Consider the following 25,409-nt stretch of genomic DNA (forward strand, 5'->3'; position numbering starts at 1 on the left):
CGTACATAAGTACGTCTCAAATCGTCTCCTTTGAGACTTTGAGTCTTGCATCATCATGATTATTTCGTGCAGTCTGTGATTTTACTCAGGTCGCTGTAGGTTTCGACCAATCGATAAGCAGGGCTTGTCAATATCAGTCCTGTTGCTTTCAGTCGCTGGAGATTTTGACCAATCGTTAACTGGCGAGTGTAAATTTAAGTCTGTTTGTTTCTATAAAGCTATGAATTAACTATAACTTTCCGTTCGAAATAGAGGGAATCATACTTGGTAGATGTAATTATACATTCTAATATTGTAATTTTGTGTTGTAATTGGAACTCTACGAGAAAAGCAAGGTTGCAACAAGAACTTTTTACAACGATAATGCTCTCGTGAAATTCGCTAAATTTTCTCAATCGCGAATAAAAATTTAGTGACAGTATTATCTTACAATAAAACAAAATTTGATCTTCGGTTAATCGATTAAAACATATCAATTAAGCAAATTGGCAATACTCTTACAACTAATTAATTAGCAATGCTCTTATAATTAACAAAGTGTCCATAGTCTTAAAATTATACGTATCATTGTTATGAATAAATATCTCAGTGCAAACCAATATTAAAATGAATTTTCAGTTTATTTTATAAATAAGAAAATTTACATCTTGAACAGGACAATTTGTTGCCGCGATTTTTACATATCCGGCAGATTGCGACACCATCCTCCCACCGTTTTGTTTTTTTCCTTTCAGTCCTTAGTACTGAACGCAAATGATGTGCTTGCATCGAATTTTTACTTGTTATGATTCAACGTATTGTATACCATACCCTGGATACAACATAAAAAAAAAAAAATATCTAATTGTATAGTCTTGGTTTTATTATCCTTTTCATAAATGACATATATCAGTTTCATATATTAGCAGGTGGTAAAACTAGATTTTTTTTTCAAATTTTGAAATACCAGAGAATACATTTGTTTGGAAAAAAAACCCCTAAAAAATGTTTAGAGTAAATTGTTCGACGTTGTTGATCAGTATATCTAGTAAGTATCGTGACTGTGGACGCCGTGAACGGGGTTGTAGTAGAGTCCTCCACGATTATGGTAACTGCCGTATAGGTTGTGTCCACCATACAGTCCACCATATCTACTGTATCCACCACCATATCCACCATGTCCGCCATATAACCCATGTCCGCCATATAACCCATGTCCGCCATATAGTCCATGTCCGCCATATAGTCCATGTCCACCATATAACCCATGTCCACCATATAGTCCATGTCCACCATATAACCCATGTCCACCATACCCTAAATTATTGTTTAATGAATATCCTCCCAATCGTCCATAAAATCCATAGTATGTGGAGATATATTTGATATAATAATATAATTCAGCTAGGTTATCATTAATTATACAGTAAAATATTCGTTCCCGTTTTATTTTCACTCCTTATACTCTCGTTGTCAGCGGGCTTTTTATAAAATTAGACGAGTAAGTACATGTATGTCTCATATTGTATCTCTTTTATATCTTAGTCTCGGCAAGATCAAACCGGTTGCAAATGAAGAAGAACAACAAAAAAAAAACACGAGGCGAAAATAGCTCTATATATAGTAATTGTTTTAGCAATAGTGTTCAAGGTATCGTTGTATCATCTACTTGTTACATGCACTAAGCAAAAACAGGCTCTTTATTAGAGCTGTGCTGTAATTGGTTTGCCTTCTTCGTGTTTAATGCTTGATTACTTTAAGTTCTTGTCATTAGCTTTTGTACTTTGCTAATTAGTGGAACGTACACTCAATTTTGGTACACTCAACATTTATTTATAGTTATCTTTTCCCCCAGCGTGTCTTAAAATCTTTTTTACAGTATTTTTTCTAATACTTTTTTATTCCATGTTGAATACCAGTTTACAATTTATATCATTACCGATATGCGGCTACTTTTATTCATATATCTGATATTATGCGTCGTTAGTTAAAAAAGGAGGAAACGTACTTGTAAACAAAATTATAAAAGGGGGTGGGGGTGTTAAAATATTATTTCAAATAACTGTTTACTTACTGTTATACCCTAATCCATTTACAAACCCTTTACCGGATACTGCAAATAAGAAAAAAGAGGATGTTAGGTATTTACAGAAAATGCATTGCCACAAAATGATTATTCCATTATGTTAAAATGTTTTATAAAATGCGTCAATATTGTGTGCACTTTATAATTTTAATATCTCGGTTGTTTTTTTATCATATTATTCATATCATTGCCAAGGTTTTACTTTATAAAGTTATACACTTAACAATAAAAGTTATTCTAATCCTTTTTTTTTTTTTTTTTTAACATATTTTTATTATAGCAGCAGCAGAAAAGAAATATTACTTACGTGCAACCAAACCTGCAAAATAAATAAACCTAGATACATCAAACTCAATAAAAATAACATATATTGAACGAAAAGGAACATTTTTTTAGAGTCACTGAATATGTAAAGAGGTAAAACAGATAAGTGAATTTTACAAGTAAAATGTTTTTCATTAACATTTCATGACTATTCCTTTAAGAGGTAAACCTTTTCCTTTCATTCAACATGTCTTATTGATATTTTTTGTCTGAAATTTCTTTTTTTCTGTAAATTTTTTATATTAATAAAAGCAAAATGGAGTAAAATTGTTAACATGTAACATTGTCCTAAAATACACTTATCTATTAACCATGTGACTGAAATAATGAACCATCATCAGCCACGTTGATTTTAAAACTCCCATATATTTCATAAATTTATTTTCAAATAGAAAATATGTAATATTTTTCATCTCTTTTTGATTGGAGATATCATTTTTTTTTTCTTATAATGTTCTTTAAAAATGTTATTCATCATTTCTTTTCATATCAGCTTTTTTAGCAATAACTTTCTTATATTGCCACCTTCGAGCTCTCTAAACGTCTTAAATGTAACTCAACAGTTGACATTATGTACTCTTCAACAACGTTGGCCTCAAAACTAACTATAAACTCACATAACAAAAGAGCAAGGGCCACAGCGGACTTCATTCTGAATACGTCACAGTTAAAGCGCCTGTAGAAAACACGAAACCAGCCTTTGAAAAGGTTTTGGATAATCAGCAATCGTAGAGTTCGTCATTTATATACATATCTATCATACCATTCATCAGATACGCATTGCTGAGCATGAATTTCCAAAAAAACCCTCATTCAAATGCAGTTACGATGCATATCGTAGCATCCGTCTTAATTTGTCTTTCGATGAATTACATTTAAAGCTTTAAGGAAATATATAGAAGTGAACGGAATAACATTTGGAAAGAGAAGCAAAAACTGAAGCTAAACCCTATAATAACTTCATTAAAATTAATTACAGTTTATAATAGAGGCGATCATTCATATCCATTTATGCGTTCAAGCTACAATAGCGCTTTATCTTAAACCATATGTAATAAACACCAACTCAAATACAATAGCGAAGTTACAAACAAATCTTCCATCTGATTTTTTATGGGTTAACGAAAAATACAATTACATTTAGTTCAAAAAGATAAATGAGTATTGCTATATATTTAGAGTATTACAAACATAGATAGTTCAAACGATTTCAATAAAAAATTAGGACATAACAAGATTCTTTGAGTTTAAACTCCATTGCGTACACTTTTTACTTGTTTATTGTATTTCTAATAACGTATTCGTACAAAGCTTCATCTAAACATAAAGTCGTAAAAGCAAAATAGCAACGCTCATCTACCAAACAACAGAAACATCGTTTAAACAAATCCTTTAAGAATCTAAATATTCTTTACTTATATATTCAATTTCAGATATAGTATTGAAACGATTTCTCAAAATGTAAGAATTCACTGTATACTGCTAATTATAATTTCGCAACGAAAGACCTTATACTGATTCTGGTGGTAACTCTTCATTTGTTTCCGGACAAAGGCTCCAAAATGGTCCGTAGCAAATAATTCAAAGTTAGAAATCTTAAAAATTGACACTGTAATTGCTGTCCTCCGATTTTTGTGATTTAGGTTTTTCCAATTGTACTGCTTTAATTATATGATCGAAATCTGTTTTGAAAATTGCTAATTTTTACTCGTGTTTTTTGCCTCGTATCTTTTTAGTTTGAAATATTTTCTAAATGCACGTGGAACAAATGTTGTGCGTAAATTAAAGGGCTTTCATGTGAGGTCAGAAAAAAGGGACTGGCCCCTTAAATAAGGGATCTAGACGCCCGGAAAGTCTTGCTGTATAATGAAAAAACGATACATGCTACGATATTTATGTCGCTGGAAAAGTTGATCTTCATTATCTTATCAATCTAACTGTAATATAGTATTGTTTGGATATTGCGTAATATGAGAGTTAAAAGCTTCACATGAAGACATGCATACCCGCTTTCATTTTGCTTTTTGGGAATCGCTCCTTGTGCGTAATAATGTTTTAAAGTCGCAGCTAAAACTGTTCTTGTCTAAATATATACCCAACTTTCAAAAAAAATTCACAGACATGACTTTACCTGTTTAACAAGAGGTCTAACTCTTAGCTACTCTGTAGTCTGGGTGTTACATTTATTTAATGCATAGAAAATAGGCATGAACTAATATTCAAGAATTCAAATTGTTTTTCTAAAGCCCTGATTGGTCAGAAGCTAAGGTATTGTGAAAATGAACTACTATCAATTTATGTCAGACCTTAAATTTACAGTAATTTTTTTATTATGAAAGATATAATGATAAATAGACTATACATATGTCAAATAGGCGAACAATCTGCAGATTAAGGATAAAAAATGATTATCTAAAAAAACAATTCAGGAGGTAACAATAAAAAGTCCCAGTAGGGATTCGAACTCGGGATGTACGGGTCAGAAGTCCGATACCTTATCCACTCGGCTATGGCGTAAGTTACTTGATGTCATCAAAAAATTCTTTTAATGAAACAAAATATCGTTTCGATCAGAGGTCAGTCATTCTGTGACGATGTTCCACCTTAAACAGTTTCATTTTATTTCATCTTTAATCGGCAAAATTTGTACGTTTTATGATTAAACATATGTTTTTATTATCTATAAAATATCTATCCTGATATAAACTCGGGAAGATGCACGTACTTTAAAAACTTAAAAAGATTTTATAAACCAGAAAAAAATAAAAAGACCAAGTTTCCAGATTTCTTAATCATCACCAACAAGATTATAAAATTAGCGCACAAACGATTGCGTTATTATATTCATGTGATAATGAGATTTGGTAGAAAATAAAATGAAACCAAAGCTGTGAAAAATTGGAATGACATCTAACATTTTGATTCGTCAAAGTAACGACTACCGAGGGCTACTCTATGTATGCAAGCTCTGAAGCTTACGTGAAATAAAGTTGATTATTCATTGACGTACCCATGTATAAAACAATACAATTTAAAAACCCAATACTGCGGTTTCATTAATATTCAAGGGTATCAATTTTTGTGTATAAAGTGAAAATCAAAGTTTGAAGGATTCATAAATTCGTGGCCAATGCCGTATCAATTAAAAATGTTGATAAGAATTGCACTTTAATGAACATTTAAATTGATGGATCAACTTAACAACAAAATCCACGAAAATTGGTATTCAATGAATATTGATAAAATCACAGTACTTGACTTTTTGTTATGATTTTCGAAGATACGTGAAAAGTAACAATGAAGATGGGGGGAATAAGATGGCGCAAATGCCCATTTGGTTTAGTAGTGAAATACAATTTTGAATTTATTTTTCCCAAATTAAATTTATTCAAAAAAATTATAATAAAACTTTGCAAAAGCAAAATTTCTAACTATAGTAAGTTTTTAATATATTTAACAAAAAATAAGAAAAAAATATATTGTCGGAAATTTTGGTGGTATCGAACCCGTAACATAAAAACCCTAAATATATAAGGTTTATAGCTGATGCCAGGTGCTCTAACCACTGAGCCATTTCAGACACAACAAAGTGGGCTTTTTAAAAATTATGTGTGATTAAGGCCACGAACTACCGGACTTGTATTATTTTTTTTCAAAACGTTCAATTGTTGGGATACAAAATGATATTTTTAATGTAAAGTGGGTCATCTCTCCACGTTTTTGTTAATTGAAATCGGTTTGTTTTCCAATAGACCTTAATTAGACTATGAGAAAAATATGATGCACAGACCCACTCTATAAAAGAAAATGGCCTGAAGTTCGAAAAAAATGACTGTATTTGCAGGTTTCGATACGTACACGCCTGTTTGAGTCAACATATTCCAAGTATTGAACATACCTATAGGTTAAAAATCGATGATTCGTTAAATATATATTGTTTTCAATGATTTTTTAAAAAAAAAAACATCAGATTAATTGATACTTTAATTTTGTAGTAGCCTGTCCGACCGTGTATGGGCATTTAACACGCCTTATCCACCCATCTTCTTTGTTTATTAAATGCGTACGCATGCGAGTTGTCCAGCATTCATTATATCGACCATAGGACTTAGGAAAAGATGACTACAATCGACTGTTTGTAGTCCTATTTTATCAACTTGTTTGTCAATAGCTTGCCTTGTCTTAAACTTGCTTTTAAAAACTGTTCATATGTAGGGGCTAGTCCATGCAGATCGAATTAAATGAGAGACGAGAACTACATATGCAGGTGATTAATTTTTAATGTAAAATAAGTATCTAAAAAAAGTTGACCTAAGAAAAATTGACGTTATCACGTTTATCATTGTTGTTAGTTAACCATAAATATCCGTTTTGAGTAAAATATCAAAATCTGAAACAGATGACACGGACTCTCTGATCAACGTAATTTTGAAAATGACCAATAATTTGTAAATAAATAATACGCCGTCCTTTTACCTGAACGTTGAATTGAAGGCCACAGCAAGTGAGATTTTTTTTCAGGTTCACATTTTTTAATACATTCTGCTTCACATAAATACAAAAATAGATCTGCTTAAAATAGGGAACGATTGGTGCTAATGGGAATTCCAACAGACCGATGACAAGGTAGGTAAATTTACGAAATCCGTTTTATTGAAAACGAAAATACATGTATCAATGATTTTTAATGCAATTGATTTTGATAAAAGTTTGAGATTTCGAATTTTCTAAAAGTTTCTTGGAATGCTTAAGAATTCATATCTGATTAACACAGCTTTTTAAATCTATTGTTGCACGGTACACTTTCAGTTTGTCCTTTACTTCTCTGAAACTTTTGTAACGAATAAAGAAAGATGCTTGGTAAAAAATTTCCTGGAGCCCGCTATGTATTTTATGTTTTTTTATGATTTTTATGAATCTATGTAAATCCTCCAGTTTAAATTTATGCATAGACTATATGGATTTAAAAAAAAAATATCAAGACTTAGAACAGTTTGCAAATATTGATATATAAAAAGCAACGTTCGTCTAAACATATATAAATTATTGCCAAATGCAGGGTGTGTGGTTTTCTGGTTCTTTGTCATCTTTGTTCAACGGATTATTCAAGTCTCTGACAAAGCTGACACTGCTCAATCATTAAAAATAAGCATCAAAGAACATATCAAATATTTTTAAAAATATGTAATTACTGCTAACTAATTCATCATATTGAGCGGGTGCAAAAATACCCCCTCAACACGGACATAATTATTCGACACAGTGTTATCAATAAAAAAAAAATGGGTACAGTAGTAGCCTTTGTATTGATACATCAATCCTTTGAGATGATTAAATGTTAACTAGACTTAATGGATATCAACGAGATTCAATGACACTTCCCTCCAAATTATCTTCTTCTGACATCTCGACTAATCATTTCTTTGACCGAAACAGTTTCATTCAGCGCGTATCTACTTCTACACATGAACTAGGCGAACATTGAACAGGGCAAATTTGATCACATATGATATCAAATAGTTAAATCAACCAAATGTATTTGGAGACGTCAAATACGTGTATTTGATTTTGTTAGATAAACTATGTGTTTGCATCCAGTATATACTGGTTTAACGTAATGTGTACCTAAATTTTTGTACAATGTGGAAAAACAAAACAAAAAAATATGTAGTTGTATCGTCTTGGTTTAATTATCCTACACACACATGACATCTGTTCGTTTCTTATTTTCTAAAACGTCCTTTAACAGTTAGATAGCGGCAGGTGGTTAATCATGTTTCCTTTTTTTAACGCAAGATAAAACAATTTCTCTGTTAAACTTTCGTAGTAGGATTCGACTAGTTGACCATGGTTGATCAGTAGATGGGCGTGTCATGGTGGTGAATGCTGCCATGACTGTGGAGTCCGTGGATGGGGTTGTAGTAGAGCCTGCTGCCATAGTAACTGTGGTGTGGGAAGTGTCCACCGTATCCACTGTATCCACCGTATAACCCACCGTATCCCCCATATAATCCACCGTATCCACCGTATCCTAATCCATTATATAACCCATAGTCTGTGGAGAAACATTTGATATCATAACATATATTTTGACTGTACTGTGAAACACTGTATTGACCGATATTACACTAGACTTGACGGATATAGCGAATTCCGCTTTTATTAAAGTAAAATCGCCTATCCCTAGTACTTCGTTATTGGGGTGTTTTACTGTATTTTTATGTGTTATCTTTAGTGAAAAGTAAAATAAATTAATGTAACGTAGAATAATCTTAATGCTATTTTTAAAAAAAAAAAGAATACTTTTATTGAGTCCGTGATTTGTTTGTCTGCTCTTTGATAAGTTTGTGTTTTTGTGATTAGTTTCAGCGAATTGTAAATAATACACATGTTATTGTTTATAGCTTCATTTGCAATTTGGGTAAATTTATAATTATCTTTTACTCTGCATGGATTTATTCATTTTAATTGACATCAGAAAAAAGTTTTTTAAGAAAACTGGTTTATTGAATATTCAATTAGATTGAATATTAAAACATTCATTGTAGGCCAACATTTTACAAACACTTGTAAACACCTTTTATGTTGACAAAGCAATGATTTTTATGAATATTTTTTTTATAAATACCTTCAATAAGGCATTAGTATGTAAAAAAATAAAATCTAAAACAAAAGAAAAACAAAAGAGAGAGAGAGAGAGAGAGAGAGAGAGAGAGAGAGAGAGAGAGAGAGAGAGAGGGGGGGGGTTTACTTACTGCCATAACCTCCGTAAATAATGCCCTGAGCAGACACTGAAAAAATAAGAAAACATAGAAACATTGGCACCAACTGACAACTTATCAAGTAAAGTAAAGAACTTTTAAAGTCTTAAAACCTGTATTGAAAAAATAAATAATTGAATTTATATGATACAGAAATTTACTTCCTTTGGCAAAATGCAATTAATAATTGCCATTTGTTTCATTTAATGATAAAATTATGTCGGGAAAATAAATAATGGTTTATGGTTTATTTTTTTTTTACTTACGTGTCATCATGCCTGGAACAAAAAAGAAAAAAAAACTTAAATATTGATATCAAATTCAAAATAGAATTTTTTAAAATGCATCCTTTACGATGGAAATTGAAAGTCAGATTTAAAATTGATGAGAAAGTTTAACAAAAGAACCAAAGAAATATGACTCATAGTTCATGTTCAAACATTTCACTAAGAGACTTGTCTGACGTTGTAAAGTACTTTTTGACCCAGACTTCGTTGTTTATTAATTATTATCTTTTATATTGCTTATTGATTATTTACACAATAAAAAAACTGATAAAAATAAAAGAAGTATTGTAAGGTTAAACAAAAGTATATTCATTTTCCATCATTTTCCATCAATACATTTGAAACAATAAAATAAGTATCCTTGCTCCTATTTTTTTGTACCGTTTAAAACTAAATGTCGGAGATATCATTCAACATCTACCATTTTGTAATCTAGAATACATCTGGTTCAAAACCAACGATATACTTACACAGCAAGAGAGCGAGAGCCACAGCGGACTTCATTCTGAATACAATGTACGTCACAGTTAAAGAACCGGGAGGAAATACGAGACCACCTGTTGGCAAGGTAACAGATGACCAGCTATTGTTGATCTACCATATATATACCGATCAAAACATTCATCAGACACGCATCGTTAAACATTAAGTACGGCGGAAACTGTCTCTTTTATGTCTTCACAACCTATGTAGTAGCATCTGTCTTAATTTGTCTTTCGATAGATAAGATTTAAAGCTCGTTTAAAGTACTAAATAGATGGACGGCGTGACATTTCCTTGTCCAAAAAAATAAATAACAAACATGTAGCTGATTTTAATAAGCAGTTCACTAAAATTAATTATATTTGGGATCAAATATCATTTAATACTAATATCATACCGTACATTCCATGTTGTTTTGTATATTGATCAGCGATTTTGGCGGGAAATGTCGTCCGCTAAATTTCGTACTTGTTTATCTTAACAAACATTATAACAAAAAATATCAATATTGCGTTGCATTATACTTATGCTTTATTGTAAGGACAAATCTTTTTTTTGACAAAAAATCCTTTTGACTGTTTGGGGTCAGTTTTAATTATGTTTAAAATGTGTTACAACACATATGAAATTTTGATAAAGATATCTCAATTAAGAAGAAAGATAACAAATGTTTCAACAAACACGTTTTTTGGTAATATTTAAAAGGACAACAAACTAATTATGTTTAACATACTTATTGCGATATTTTAATTTTAAAAAAACCATAATTTAAGGTGTAAATGTACTTATTCTCAAGCACATTTCAATAGCTAATGATTAAAATTCAGAATAATTATCATTCCATGGTTGATGTGAGATTAACTGCGCAAATTTGAAAGCGTTGTAGCTGTTAATTTACGATGATGAATTTGAGTGTTTAGAATGTGTAAATACCCAACTGGAAATTTCAATTACTTTTTTATATAACTAAGTAGAGCATAGTGAATGTCCTACGCGTAATCTTAAGCTCTCCAAAAATAAGATCACAGATTCATCTTATAGTGAAAAATAACGTCAATAATAGAATGAAGTCCGGATATTTTGAAACCGTGTCCTTGGGACGAGGTGTATAAATCCTATTTATGTTAAACTATATCATAACGTAAGATGTACTGTTTAAATTTACTATGTGGAGGAGCAATTTATATTTTGTTTTCATTTTCATTTTTTAGGAAAGGAAACCATTGTAAAATATCAGCAGAGCAACGTGTTCGGGTTCAATGTTGATACTTTGAACAGGTATTGCTTTTTTTCTTTGTGATAAAAAGGTACTATAAAGCAACTGATATTTGCGTGTGATAAAATTTTGCGAGGACATCGTCGTCGCGAATAGTACTTGCCTAAAACTAGTTGTTAATGTTCTGTTGTAATAATAAGACGGGTCTGGATAAAATTTTGTTGCGAACATAAGTTGTCGAAAACCAGTTTATCGGAAGTAAATCGCAAAAAAAAATCGTCGCGAATTAAATTCGGTTAAGAGTATTCGTGTATGGCATTTAAAAAAAAAAGCAAGACTGTATGTTGTATTTTTACATTCTTATTTGCAAGGTTCAGTGACTAGAGTCCGCCGAGTAAATTGCAATGTAAAAACAATTCTTAGCAAATGTTTTGCAACCGTGAAAGTTACATGTTTGTAAACGAATTACACGAAGCTGACACACCTTCATCCCAAACAAAAACATTTTGTGTTTGTTTGTTTGGTTTTTTTTTTTGGTCGTATGAGTGGGTAACATCTAAAAAGCATAACGCAACACATAATGTATAAGAAAAAGAATCGTTTTGAATAGTTTTAATACAGTGGACATCAATATAATATAGATTAATTGAAAAAAAAGGAAGGTCTTGATACTTGTAGTTAGCACTGTACGACATACCGAAGATGGAATTTCCAGTCGATCAGCTGTTAAACAAACGTATATTTTATAAACAATGGTGATATTTGTAAATGCTTCTTTATAATATTTTATTCACTAAAAAAATGTACAAATTAATTAATTGAGTCAAAAGAGTGAAAAACTTGAAAGTTTTTTTTTTTTGCTATTTAAGCACGAATTAAAAGAGAGAAGAATAAATAATAAAATAGTAGAATTCGAATCAATATCAAATCTAATAAACTAAAAACAGAGACCAAGGCAAAACGCAGACTTTTATAAGTGTTCATTACAAATATTTGCTGTTTCAAACCCATACCTAGGATGGTGAGGTTAATGGTTCTACGAGATAGATACAAGATAAGATACGTACATCAGCTTATATTGCATTTCTAATCAAATTCCATGGAGGACGATTGACCGGAACTGAATCCATAGGAGCTCCCACCAAAGCCTCCGTATCCCGGCCTCGGACCGTAGGGACTGAGATTGGAGCGGCCCGCCATTGCGCTGTACGGATTGTTGTACCACTGGCGGACGAAGAAATTAGACAGATCCGCTGTAAAACAGGAAGTTGATTTACCGATCCCATCAAATTGTATGTATAAAGACATGTAGAAAAATATTGATCTATTTGAAGATGCAACAAAGTAAAATGTTTTCCTTTGATTAATAAACAGTTTTCACATATTTGCTAAAATATTGTATTAATACGTACGATTTTGGCTATAATCCCATTTTGCATGCTTTTGTAAATTGGTTTTCATATACATATTTGATTTTGTTTTGGTTATTGAAATAATTAAAGAAAAAAATCAGGAAATTGGATAACATTTACAAGATGCTAACTTACGATAACTGATATGTTAACAGAACAAATTCACAAAATAAAAAAAACTTCCTACCTGACGCCAGTATAACTAAAATAAACATAAACAGTAGGTTAAGGATGCTATATAATGAAACAACCATTTAATGAATTCACTATCATATCATGTTCAAGTGTTTAAGTTGGTATGAAACCTCGGCGATATCATGTGATTAAAGAACATTGTAATTGAAATACTTTTACCGGTTTATTTAATATTTAACACTTACCCCCCCCCCCCCCGAAAAAAAAAATTGAAAATTTTTGAACAACTATTTTTTCCCAGCGGGATTCGAACCTATGACTTACAGATTTGTAGAAACCTCTTATCCACTGCACTTTACTGTTAGGTGACAGTTTTGGGAAACTATTTATAACATTTTACTTAATTTAAGTGATTATTTCATTAAATACTATGTCAATCTATTACAGTGTCCCATACAACCTTAAGAGAAAACAAGTTTTATTTTGGAGATGAAACAATATTGATTAAAATTACACTTTGGAGGGAAAAAATAAAACACAATGTTTACATCAAAAACAAAACCCAGGTTTATATTGGCTGTCTGAACAATTGGTTGGGATACGTCTATGATAACAGTAAGATAAATTCGAAACACATTTCAATACTTACCCACTGCAAACAGAGCCAACAGGACAGAGACAGCTTTCATTTTCACGGTTGAATAAACTCGAAGTCAAGGAATCGATAGGTATTAATATAATGTGTGACGTCATTTAAAGCAAACCGATCGATTGTCATTATTGAGTGATACTGATTAAAGATTATTGAAAGGAATTGAAATGCAATAGAAGTGGGTCATTAGTCACTTTGCCGCCGTCACCAAAATTACTTTAATGTAGGATCATGCATAGTAAAAACATCATTGGAACACACACAGGCTTGATAATCTATTTCACAATAGCATGTTTTCTGGATGTTTGATGGAGCGCCTTCTAAGAATAATAAAATAATGAATATTTTTTTAGCTGATGTACAAGGCTTGTTTGCTCAATCCTACATCCACAAGATAAGATGGTCAAGCAATGCTACTGAAGCAAATAAACATACAAACTCAGGAGTGTTCTAATTGCATTTCTTCGCCTAATTACAGATTTTTTTAGTTGTGAATCTTTATCATAAGTGTTCTTTAATTTCCGATTCGAGTTGGCGAAACAAACATTCAATTTCATCGTAAATTAATTCATTTAAGCTTTATTATCAAAATATGAACGTTATATTTGTTGGTCACCTGAGTCACTCAGGTAACCTAATGCAATTGGTCTTCGTCCGTCATAGTGCGTCGTGCGCTGTGCGTTGTGCGCTTAGAATTTTACATTTTCAACTTCTTAGTAAAAACTACCAGGCCAATTGTTATCATTTTTGGTATGAAATATCTATTTGGTAAAAAAAAATATGGGGTGCATCAGGCCAAATATGCAAAAAAGCAAAATTTTAAAACTGTGTCTTCTCTACTCCCACATATGTGAGGAAAAGCCTGAATAGTTATGAAGTCCATGAAGCCCTCTACCAAAATTGTGAAATTCATGCCACATGGATCAGGGGTTCAGGCTCTCGGGTGGGCAACTTTGGCCATATAGTAAAAATGTATTAAATCTTAGAAAATCTTCTTCTCTTCTCCATTATAAATTTGAATAAAACTGAGTGCATGGCTATGATGTCCAAGGACTCCTCTGCTTAAATTGTGAGATTAATGGCCCCTGGGTCAGGGGTTCAGGCTCTAGTGAAGGGCCAGTTTGGCTTTATCGTGAAAATGTATTACATCTTAGAAAATCTTCTCTTTTCCAAAATAAATTTGAATAAACCTGGGTGCATGGTTATGATGTCCACAGACTCCTCTTCCTAAACGGTGAAGTTCATGACCCCTGGGACAGGGCTTTAGGCCTTAAGGCGGGGAAGATTTAGCCATATCGCAAAAATGTATTATATCTTAGAAAATCTTCTTTACTTCTACACATGTAGGAAAAAAACTGAATGGATGGTTACCTAAATTGTGAAATTAATGCCCCCTGGGTCAGGGGTTTGGGTCATAGGTGTGTGAAGAGCAATATGTCCATAAAGTGTTAATACATATAATGTTTAAAAATCTCCCCCTCCACAGACACAGAACACAGAATAAAAACTAACTGCATATTCAGAAAAAAATACCCTGTCATCTTTAATAATATTCCATGTCACCTGCATGTAAGGCAACGGTTATCGCTTGTAAGGGGGCTTGTATTTGTCTTATTATTTTATCCTGCTCGGGAATTTTAATTAATTAAATGAGTTGATGGACATGTTTAGAAAAGAATGTTAATGAAGCTGTCCACCAAAATTATCGGTAAGATGTTGTGAAAGCATTTGAAAAGAGTTCAGGGAAGAGGATTATAACAGTTAATAGAATTATCTTCCCTTGCTTCTTCATAATGGAGTTATCTTACCTGGCTTATTTATATATAGTAATTAATCATTAAATATAATGTAATGAAGAAATCGTATGATCAAAAAAAAGTTATGCAAATATTTTTATCAATTTAAACAAACACAGTTTTTAAAAGTTTTGAAATAAACAATTTTTAAGTAGACTTGTTAATAGTAAAGTACTAAGTTGTTTACTATCCACCTTGTTTTAATTTATCAATGGAAACATATAAACATAAAACCTTTTTTGGAAGTTAACATACATGGGAAAATCAATTTGAAGGGAATTTGTGCATCTTTTCTGTTGTAAGTCATACACTCTGTTACGAGCTTTAAGTCGTATGCTTAACTTGGGATAAGAATCCTTTCTGAAAGATGTCAGAAAGGGAGGTGGATGTCATTACACTATTTTTACATCTACCAAGTAGTACTCCCTTTATTTCTTACGGAAACTTATAGTTAATTCATAGCTCTATAGAATCAGCCAGACTGAAATTCATAAACAATCCGTTTATCGATTGGTCGAAATTTAAAGCGGCTGAAGCTGACAAGAAACTGACACGTCTAAATTGACATGCCCTGTTTATCGATTGGTCAAAACCTACAGTGACCTAAGAAGAATCGCAGACTGCACAAAATTATCATTATAACAATATCAGACTAAAAGTCACATGTGACGATTTTGCTGTGTCTTTTAGCTAGCGTACTTATGTTCATTTCTAGTAATTTAGTGAATTTTACTTACTTTTCATAATCAATTTATTTATTAGCTAAATGGAAGATATAAATATAAACAATAAAATGCTTTCTTTCATGATTCATGCGGGTTATGAAAGTAGCGATCATTGCAGAAAAAAGTTACATAACTCGCAAACGAAGAACAGACGGGTCGGGAGAGGCCGTGACAACAATATGCTTTGAAATTGCTCCTTAACTTTTGTGCAAATAGTTGATAAACTAGTTGATTAATCGGTTTAAAAAGTTACATGTAACTTTTTATTTGGCTATTACCTAATAAGGTACATTTCCATACAGATCAATGCTCATACAAAGTTTTAGACATTCACCGACTAAAGCCAGTATACTTGGTATGTTCATTACTCGAAAATAAAAATATTTTATGCAGGTCACCACAAGAAACAAATCTAATGAGTCTTCTATTCTGTTGACAAATTACAACAGAACATATTTCTGTGACGTTTTGTTGGCATGTCGACCAATAAACACGTTCCAACATATCTCTTAATCAATTTGAAATTGTAATAATTGTTTTCATCATGAAAATGAATTAATAAAACTATTTCTCCACGTAAAAGCATGATTTGGCTTAGAACCGTGTCTCAATTCCGTGGACAGAGTATACCAAAATGAGTTATTGAACCATTTTCATAATATGGCTTCAGCTCATTCCTTTAAAAAGAAATCGTTGCATTATTCACAACACACGTCATTAGTCTTATAAATGAATGTGCTGTAAATGGACTGAAAAACAAAACTATTGCTTTTCAATTGTAAAATGAATTCTGTTGTAATTTTGCAACCAAAACCTAATTATGCTAAGTATGATAAAGTATGGTAAAGTATGCTTTTATGGACGATTTCTCTGAGCGCCAACACATTAGAAATGGTTAGATGCAAAGAGAAACCTGACTCTACTGTCGTACGTGAACTCCTCGCATGAAAATAAACGAGTGCTTTGATGCGATTGATTCTGAAAAATTAAACATCGTTAGCTTAAAGATGACTTTATTACAGTTAAACTTTCCAAAGTAATGAAACAAAAGGTGAGAGAAGCATTTTATTTTGAAATCGTCTGAAGGTTTTTGTTCTATAACGGTTGTAGTTTTTGATAACCACGCGTATAACTATTTTTTGTTTATTTTTTGTGTGTGTTTATTTTTCTCTAGCTTTACGTTAGTTGAATTTTATGGGCATTGCAACTGCATTTCATCGTCAGTTTTCAACTTTCCTGCACGTCACAAAAAATTAAAAACATTTTTTCTGTGGAATCATTTAAATTCACGGGGGCCAATTTTCGGAGATTGTGGGGTTTGTTTTGCTCGTTCCCGAGGATGTAATTTCATAGATGCGTCTATTTTAAGTTTTAGTAAGAAAGATTACTCTTTCTGACTTTATTATCGTTAAGAAGGTAAATTCATGGGAGATAAGTATCCATAAAAACCAGGAACCATAGAGCAGCCATGAACTCTAATGATTCCACGGTAGTTTATTATGAAAAGAATATGATCATATTTCCACACCCTTGTGTTAATCAAACTGATTATTGCTAAATTAGCTTTTTCAATACAATGATGCAATTATCAATTGCCGCAAAGCTCCGCCAGTGGAAACAAAACGTATTTACCTGTGTTGAAGTAGAGCATAGAGAACAATTAATCTTGTACCAATCCTTTAATAACTAGACAGCGAAGGGTTTATGTTTTACCCTTCCTAATCTACAGTTGAACAATTAAGATATTTAAATTAATAATAAACCGCAAATTACGTTGTTTGGGTAGAGGCTGGCAGTAGTTTTTAATTCATTCATTAACATCTAGAAATCAAAGTACTGAAGTACTGACGGGAGTTGATTTTATATCGATTATCATTTATTCAAAATCAACGATATGTGATTTTGCATGGCAAGAAGAATCAGAAATCGAAATATTTCTGAGAAAGTGTATGGATCCACGCAAGACTGAACTCTTGTCTTGTTCAACCAAACGCTCGGCTGTCTCCGTTTATCTCCGACAAGCAAGAGAGACTCTATTTTCTCGGATATTAACGGAGACAGCCAAGCGTCTGGTTGAACGAGACTACATTGAACTCTAGCGTAGGAATACATACGACTTTAAAAAATATCTAAACTGTTTGTACAATTTAAAATCTTACTATTTTCATGGTATTAATAAATAAGTTTTCTTGAAAAACAATGCTTCAGAATACATAGCATCGAATTTATCGATTATTTGCAAGAACTAAGTGTTGTCAGCGGTATTGATTTGTGCTTAGGACTAAACACTGTTTCACCTTCGCTTTGCCCGAGTATAAGTGCATAGGAGAGTTGATTAAAATCAACTCCCAAAAAAGGTGGAATCAAAAGTCATAGCACTTGTTGTATTATCATAACAAAAATGTTTACTGTTTTATTTGCATTCTTCTATTAAAACACCAGTTAGATTTTTTTCTTTAATAGTGCCGTGTTGGTTTTGGAGAATTCAAATTTTGAATACCAAGTAACTTTGCACTAACATGAACGTCGGTGAAAATATAAAATACATATTTGGAAAATCACTCTGACATTTTCAAAATATCAAAATGGTTGTCACATGCCACAGGCAGGATTCCCGATATTATCTCTGTGAAATAACACAACACCCTTATAAAGAAATAAAAAAAATCGCCTCCTTCAAATCAACTGACTTTTATTCAAGATAATCACGGCAAATAGTTTGAAAAACCGAGCCCACATTTCTACTGCAATGTTCTCATATTTATTAAGATTATTAGTAAATAAGTCTCTGCCCTCTCATATAAATTCAGTGACATTTATTCAACCTTTTATATATATATACCATTATATTCAGATGTGTACCAAATTTAGAGAACATGCTTTTATTTCTTGTTTTAGGAATAAAGTTATGCGTAAAACATTTTTCTTCATACTATTTCACGGTTTAGGGTTAATATGGATAAACATGTTGCCCATTTTTTTACGATCTAAAATCACTTGAAATTTACACAGAATGTTGTTGGGTAAAAGGGAAATAGACGGATCAGTAATATCCCTAGCGAAGATGGCTCAGTTCTACGTAAATGTACATATCCAACGGTTCACTTCTGTCTCAAGTTCTCTCATAGTTGAGTTCGTTTATTGACTGTCGAAAGGTGTTAAAAAGGAGAATTTATTGTCTATTTCTTCGAAAGGTACATGTAAGTATGTAGATAATATATGATATAAATGCTGCATTCAACTTTACATTTTGTTTAACGCCATCGTCGCAAACCAAGGCCAACAGGTATGATCCTCTCCAATCTAAAAGAGACTCATGCGTACTCTGGACATAGCTTTCAGTGAGTGTGAGAAAGAGAAAAAGAGAGAGAGAAATAGAAAGAGAGAGAACCGAAGAGAGAGAGAGAGAGAGAGAGAGAAAATTCTTGCATATGATTTTAACACAAGGGGCATGGACATGAACTGTTCTGAGATATACATAAGCTCTGGCACATTTAAATCTGCTTTAAAAAGAAATTGACGGATCAAAAAGTTTTAACCCCGGCGGTGTGGTAGCTGATTGAAATGACCGCGACGCTATTTGAAAAACAACACCAAAGCTGGTCTGATAATTCAATTCTTAAAAAACACTGTTTTAATGGCAATTTATTTTATGACTGCTGTCTATGTTACAAATAATAGAAACAAGGTTATACGAAATTTCCATTCAGTTAAGAATGACGTCACGCTGGAAGTAGCTTATGGGAATCTGCAATGAAAGTATAGTTGTATTAGGATAACAGACAATCATCGTATTACTACATACCTAATGTGTACTATGTAGGTCAGACATTGAACATTTCGTACAAATGGTAATATCCAAGTGTTCAAGCGATATTTTTATACGTTTGAAAATTTCTACTCGTTCTCTTTCAAATGCCTCTCCTGTTTATAAGGTTCTAATACACGGCTACAAAAAATATAATGTCTACGAAGATTTTCCATGGCAACATACCCGGATAATAACATTGGAAAAAGTGTGAGGTATTCTGAGTTACTTTTGAATAGAGAAAGAAATTTGTTTTGGTCCTGTTTTCCGAGTGAAAAATAATAATAATATACCAATAAAGATATATTCTCTTAATTTCCCTTTCCCCTATTTCAATTGTACTTCCTTGAAAGGTATGTGTACAATGTAATTTTATTAGATACTGTCTAAATGAGACAGTACAGTAACTTATATTCTACATATCGTTAAAAAAACCCCATACAAAACAAATAGTTAAGTTAAAGTAAAATTAAATTAAAGTTTAAAGATCAATTAAATGAATGTTTTGTCAATTATTCATTGCTTTTACATTAGGTAAAAAAAGTAAACTTAAATCAATTTCATCGATGCAAAAAAGTAGAAAAACATTCTCACTAAAATTTAGTTTTCATAAAATTTATCCATAAAAAATTTGTCGGTGTTACATCAAAACAACAATTAAGTAAAATGAAATATAATGTCTGTCATTTCCAGCATATTTGAGATAAAAAAATATCATAAATGTTTCGAATTAACATTCATAAACGTTAAAGTTATTGTACTTTACCCTTACTTTTAAATGATTTTAAAATAGACTCGCACTGAGTTTACGAAATCAAGCAATCGAAACTACTCGGCCATTTACAATGTTATTTTTGCCAGCGAAAATGGCGGAATAGTTACGATTGCAAAATCAAGTTGTATTCTGTTGATGTTAGACCGTCTAACGCATGCTAAGTTTTAACCCCAAAAAATCTTTTTGTGTAAACACAGTTTACGAACATTGTATAACTCAACCGAATAATGTATACAAATTCCTCAACCAATCATTACGGTGTTTAATATATTTAAGGTTTAACCTTATTAAGTTCCTGCATAATTCATGAAATGATTGTATTTTCAAATGAAATTATTAGGCTTAAAATCTTACTACAATCAGTCAAATGATGATTAAATGCAAAAACGTTTAACACAAAATGTCATAGCATTTATTGAGTGTTCGTTGTCTAACAAAAAAAAAAACAAGAAAAAAAACTGCATCCTTAAAAAACAAAACGAAATAACAAACAATGAAACAAAGAAAACAAAACAAAAAAAACAAACAAATACACAGAACAAAAGTTTCATTATACATGCATTAAAGATAAGCAGTCTTACCAAATGTTTCTCTTAATCAAACAATTCATCGTAGAACTCTCTTGCGAAGTACGCCTGTGGACTCCAGGGGTTCCACGGAGAAGAAGGGTATTGAGGGCGTGCCCACGGGTTAGTCCCCCAAGACGGCCAAGGATAGGCTGAAGCAAAGTAATTAAGGTTATTCCATGTTGGTCAAAGACAAATATAGAACCATTTTAACAAGTCCTTGGACTTTCGGTTGGACGTCTATTTTTGGCGTTAAAACAAGTGAAAATGACGCGGTTTCGAGCAAAATATGCACCGATTGCGTAGTCTTGGCTCAAAAGCCAGAGAAATAGTGTTGATTACTGGCTGAATGGCCAGCAATGAAATAGACAGGCCTACGTCACATTGCTATTTGACACAACTACCCGACGTCCAAGTTTCTAAAATAAAATATTGTAAAATTGGAAATTTTCTAACCAGTGAAAGTTATTTATTTTTCAAGTACTTTAATCCAAAATTATATCGACAGCTGTCCCATATCAACTAAAATCTGAATGAACCGCGCCACGTGTTGAGGCAGTTACGCCATTGCATGTTTGTAAGTTATTTTCCCTTGTGCATGTATTTAGAGTATATCTAAATAAATATCTAAAACAAGAATGAAAAAAAAATACAAACAAACATTATATTTTAAAAACAAAACCACAAAATGTGCCGTACATAATTGTATATTCATATATTTCAAGTGAATCATCGAACTTTTCGTACAGCTTTCGGATTTTAAATTATCAACAAACATTGATTGATTATTTGAAAAAAATGTTTACTTACCAGATACCATCTCAACTGAAAAAAAAAAAAAAAAAGATAAATTTCAAAACAAAAAATAAAATACCAATCAAATAAATTCAATTCTAAATCAAAAAAAAGAATACACTCTTTAAAAAAAAAATGGTAAAAAAAATGAAACCGATGAACGAATTTAAATATATTCATTATTTTTTGTTTTTAAAAAAAATCGTTCTAGTTAGGGAAAATTCTACATAACTTGTTCATAGAAGGAATCGGTATATGTGATGTATGATATATATTTTTTTTTTTGGCCGGGGGGGGGGGGCTATAAAAAAGATAAAAATGATAATAAAAACCAGGCTACAAAAACAGCAGTTTAATGATGTTGAGACTAAACGATACAATATTAGTACGATATGGTTGTTGAAATTAAATACCATTCTTCACAGGCTTGAAATGTGTGACAGATGAAAAACAATTTATTATATTAACCGAAAGCGCGACACCGGATTTGTGAAACAAATTAACTGTCAAATGTTTATGAATCTTAATGACGATAAAAAAAGATGAATTTATTTTAGCGTCTGTTTTAAATTTTAGGTGTACAGACAGTCTTAGTCTCCTTTATGAGATTTATATTTAGAATCCATTTACTTAGAGTTATAACAAATGAAATTTAAAAATATATAGAACAAAAAAAAAATGAAACTTGCTTTCTTCAACAAATACGTATGAAAATTCTTGTTCTATATATATTTTTTAAAGGAAGAAACACATAAATGAAACAATTATTAACCTTGAACAAAAATGTCATTGCATATATATTTCACTGGCAAATTCAGAAAATAATGTTTTTTTACTTACCGATGATGACAATTAGCAAGCACAATAGTAACCCCTTCATCATAATGCGATAACACTTCGGGGATAAGCACAAGTCCTTTGCGTACTCCAAAAGTCTGTACAAATCGATGACCTGTACCACTGTTTATATATTGACAGAATCGATGTGTCACGCTTCTGATTCCGGTCACGCGCGATCAAGTTCGTTGTGAGAGTCCCGTGGATGTCATATTTTAGTTACACTTGTATATGAATTTTATTTCGGCTTTTTACAAACTAGAATAAATATGCAAAAATTTGCATTACCTGCCTCTAAGGGAGAAGCGAACCATGAAGTTGATAAAATTGACAAGAGCAGTCAATTCATTTGTTCATAAGAACGTCATAATACTTATATTTCAAACATTGATTTATTAGAGCGAATTAATTAGAAAACATTTTGTTTATTACACCTAGAACGAACAGTTTTTGTGCATTATCATTGGTTACAACGATCTATCATTCTGACATTACATTATAAGTACATGTATACAATATGCATATATATGTAGATATGATAGATCTGAAGTTAACGCTAAAATATCAAATAGTAATAGGTATTAACACTCTCAGATAAACAATTGATTTCATAATATTCACGAGATGGTTAATCATTAAATAAGGTACGTTTTAAGATACCTCTTTTAATCAAGGATTGCGGTTCCCGATACAAAATACATGTACTTATTGAAAATTCGTTATCTTTATTCCTGATGTTATATGGTTTTTTTTCTCTTTCAACATTGTAAAAAAGCAACTAACCATTCCCCCAAAAATTGTGTAAAACACTCAATAGTAACTGAATTTAATGTCCTTACAGAGTGAGCGAATGAGAAAGACCTTGAATTTCTTTATACATTTTCTGTTTACCTTTAACTTGTTTCAATCACTAAAATAAAAACAAGAGAATTGTCCATGCAGTAAAGAGTAACGACAGAAATGCACAACCGTTTCCGTTTTTTTCTCGCTGGAAATTATTCTAAGATTCCGTTTCCATTGGATAATGTTTGTCAACTACATGTACCGCGTTCTTTCTGAACTGAATTAGAAAAAAAAGTGGATCCAATGAATCAAATATAAATATATTAGTTGACTCCATGTCACTGCTTTCAGGATTGATTTTAAATACTGAGTAGTTCCTATATACACATACATGTACTTATGTACATCGTTTAAAATAATGTGTTGACGTCATAATAGTACTCTCATTACTTTGATTACAATTCGCTGGGAGTTTTTGTGTCATTGGTCATGTGTCTGCTGCAAGTTTTATTTGAAATTGTATCCCGAAACTCACTCACAAGGCAAGTGCATTAACCGAAAATGATTTATTAGACAAAAAAGTTTATAAAGACTGAATGAAATGCGTCTTTTCTTTTTACACTTCGATTTTTTTATAGTACATACAGGTTTTTAAAACTCTCGCTGACACCCCCTCCCCACCAATGTTTGGTTAATGATATCGTTTTTATGCTATATTTTAGAATGTGCTTTTCCTAATATTCTCATCATGATCATATAAATAATACCATGTCCATGTATCTCACTTATTCAAGGACTTTTGTTTCTTTAACTGGATTTTAAAATACGCATCATTATAAAAAGCTTAAAACGCAGAAAAGGGACACAAAAAAGTCTTACATGTACGCCGTTATTAAAGCGTAAACTTCACCATCAAGATATGTCTCACCAGGTACATGTAACATATAGAAACTTCATATTCATCCTTAATTTAATTTTTTGTTTAAAATATACCTTTTAATCAAAAACCAACAACAACTGAATGTATAGGAATATTGTATATTGAGACTACAAAACCCTAATCTAATTATAGTTCTATGGATGTATTAAGCAGTACATATTGTTAGCATGGACATGTACATAGACATATGTTACTTCAGAACTGTTGTACACAGTTGGTGCTCGTCAAAATCAGAGCGCCATTTATTATATTCGTTGTTAGATTTGTATGCGGTCTTCTTAATTTGCCATTAAACTAATGAATGAACAAATATCTCAACCACAGCGAACTTTTCAAGATAAATAAAACAACTATTCACCAAATCTAATTAATTGTGTTTTTTCTGTTTGATATGAGTTAACGGAACGGTGAATATATCTGAACCATGATTGTTTTTTTTTCTTTATTTTTTTTTTGCCCGAAATTATTAAAATAGGGAAAAATTAATGAAATACGGAAATTCATGCGTGCATTTCTTGTTTGGGAATTTAAGGTATTGCGTGGAAAAGGAAATATAAGAGATTAGCATGTGAATGTAAAACTAAACGTTGAATTAATGATGTGGTACCTTTAATGACTGAATTTAAATGTTTTATCAACAAATCAAAATTAACAATTGCACACTGATGCAAAATACAACGCATTATTTTAATTACCTTTAAAACCAGTAACATTCAAAAATATTCCTGACACTTTCAAGGTCTTCAAGCCAAAGTAGTAAGTTATATACAATTTGAGGAAGGAAAAGATTGTACACAGTTTAATTCCATTATCAGTCCATCATTTCATCATACAGTTCTCGCATCACCCATGCGCGTGGAGAAAACCACGCAAGTTCCGGTTCCTCCTCGAGAAGCTGGAAATAGCTTGGTTGGTAGTAGTTGGGGGTGCTTCTCTGTCTGTTGTAGGGGGAGGGGTTACCTCGCCGCTGGGTGCTCGCCTGTCTGTTGTCTCCTTGCCAACGGTGATTACTGTCCCAGTTTATAGCTTGAAAGTTAAAGATTAAAGTG

At 31.8% G+C, this 25,409-nt stretch overlaps 1 protein-coding gene and 3 long non-coding RNA genes across 4 annotated transcripts; all 4 read right to left on the minus strand.

The window, feature by feature from the left end:
* Positions 1–839: 839 nt before the first annotated feature.
* LOC105327837 (uncharacterized) lies at positions 840–2,417 on the minus strand. The gene is made up of 3 exons (XR_010711412.1): positions 2,373–2,417; positions 2,054–2,092; positions 840–1,296 (listed from the first exon to the last, which is right to left on the minus strand). It is a non-coding gene; the product is annotated as an uncharacterized lncRNA (long non-coding RNA).
* Positions 2,418–8,055: 5,638 nt separating this feature from the next.
* Positions 8,056–10,021, minus strand: LOC105327836 (neuropeptide-like protein 31). The gene is made up of 4 exons (XM_011428477.4): positions 9,908–10,021; positions 9,417–9,428; positions 9,145–9,180; positions 8,056–8,444 (listed from the first exon to the last, which is right to left on the minus strand). The coding sequence occupies exons 1-4, from the start codon at positions 9,939–9,941 to the stop codon at positions 8,245–8,247; spliced, it is 282 nt and encodes a 93-aa protein (XP_011426779.3). The 5' UTR covers positions 9,942–10,021; the 3' UTR covers positions 8,056–8,244.
* A 1,711-nt stretch (positions 10,022–11,732) lies between these two features.
* LOC105327835 (uncharacterized) lies at positions 11,733–13,454 on the minus strand. The gene is made up of 4 exons (XR_900108.4): positions 13,333–13,454; positions 12,736–12,750; positions 12,204–12,389; positions 11,733–11,859 (listed from the first exon to the last, which is right to left on the minus strand). It is a non-coding gene; the product is annotated as an uncharacterized lncRNA (long non-coding RNA).
* Positions 13,455–19,485: 6,031 nt separating this feature from the next.
* Positions 19,486–22,882, minus strand: LOC105327834 (uncharacterized). The gene is made up of 4 exons (XR_900107.4): positions 22,641–22,882; positions 21,816–21,830; positions 21,021–21,157; positions 19,486–19,604 (listed from the first exon to the last, which is right to left on the minus strand). It is a non-coding gene; the product is annotated as an uncharacterized lncRNA (long non-coding RNA).
* Between the last annotated feature and the right edge of the window lie 2,527 nt (positions 22,883–25,409).

Source organism: Magallana gigas, chromosome 1 (genome assembly GCF_963853765.1).
Source record: "Magallana gigas chromosome 1, xbMagGiga1.1, whole genome shotgun sequence".
Classification (NCBI taxonomy): Eukaryota; Metazoa; Mollusca; class Bivalvia; order Ostreida; family Ostreidae; genus Magallana; species Magallana gigas.

Bases quoted from the DNA above. Each gene is read 5' to 3' on its own strand.
- LOC105327836 (XM_011428477.4), bottom strand. From the start codon at position 9,941: ATGAAGTCCGCTGTGGCTCTCGCTCTCTTGCTGT. The intron at 8,445-9,144 runs GTAAGTAAACCC...GTTTCTCCACAG, and splicing joins TATTTACGGAGGTTATGGCA to ACTATGGGTTATATAATGGA.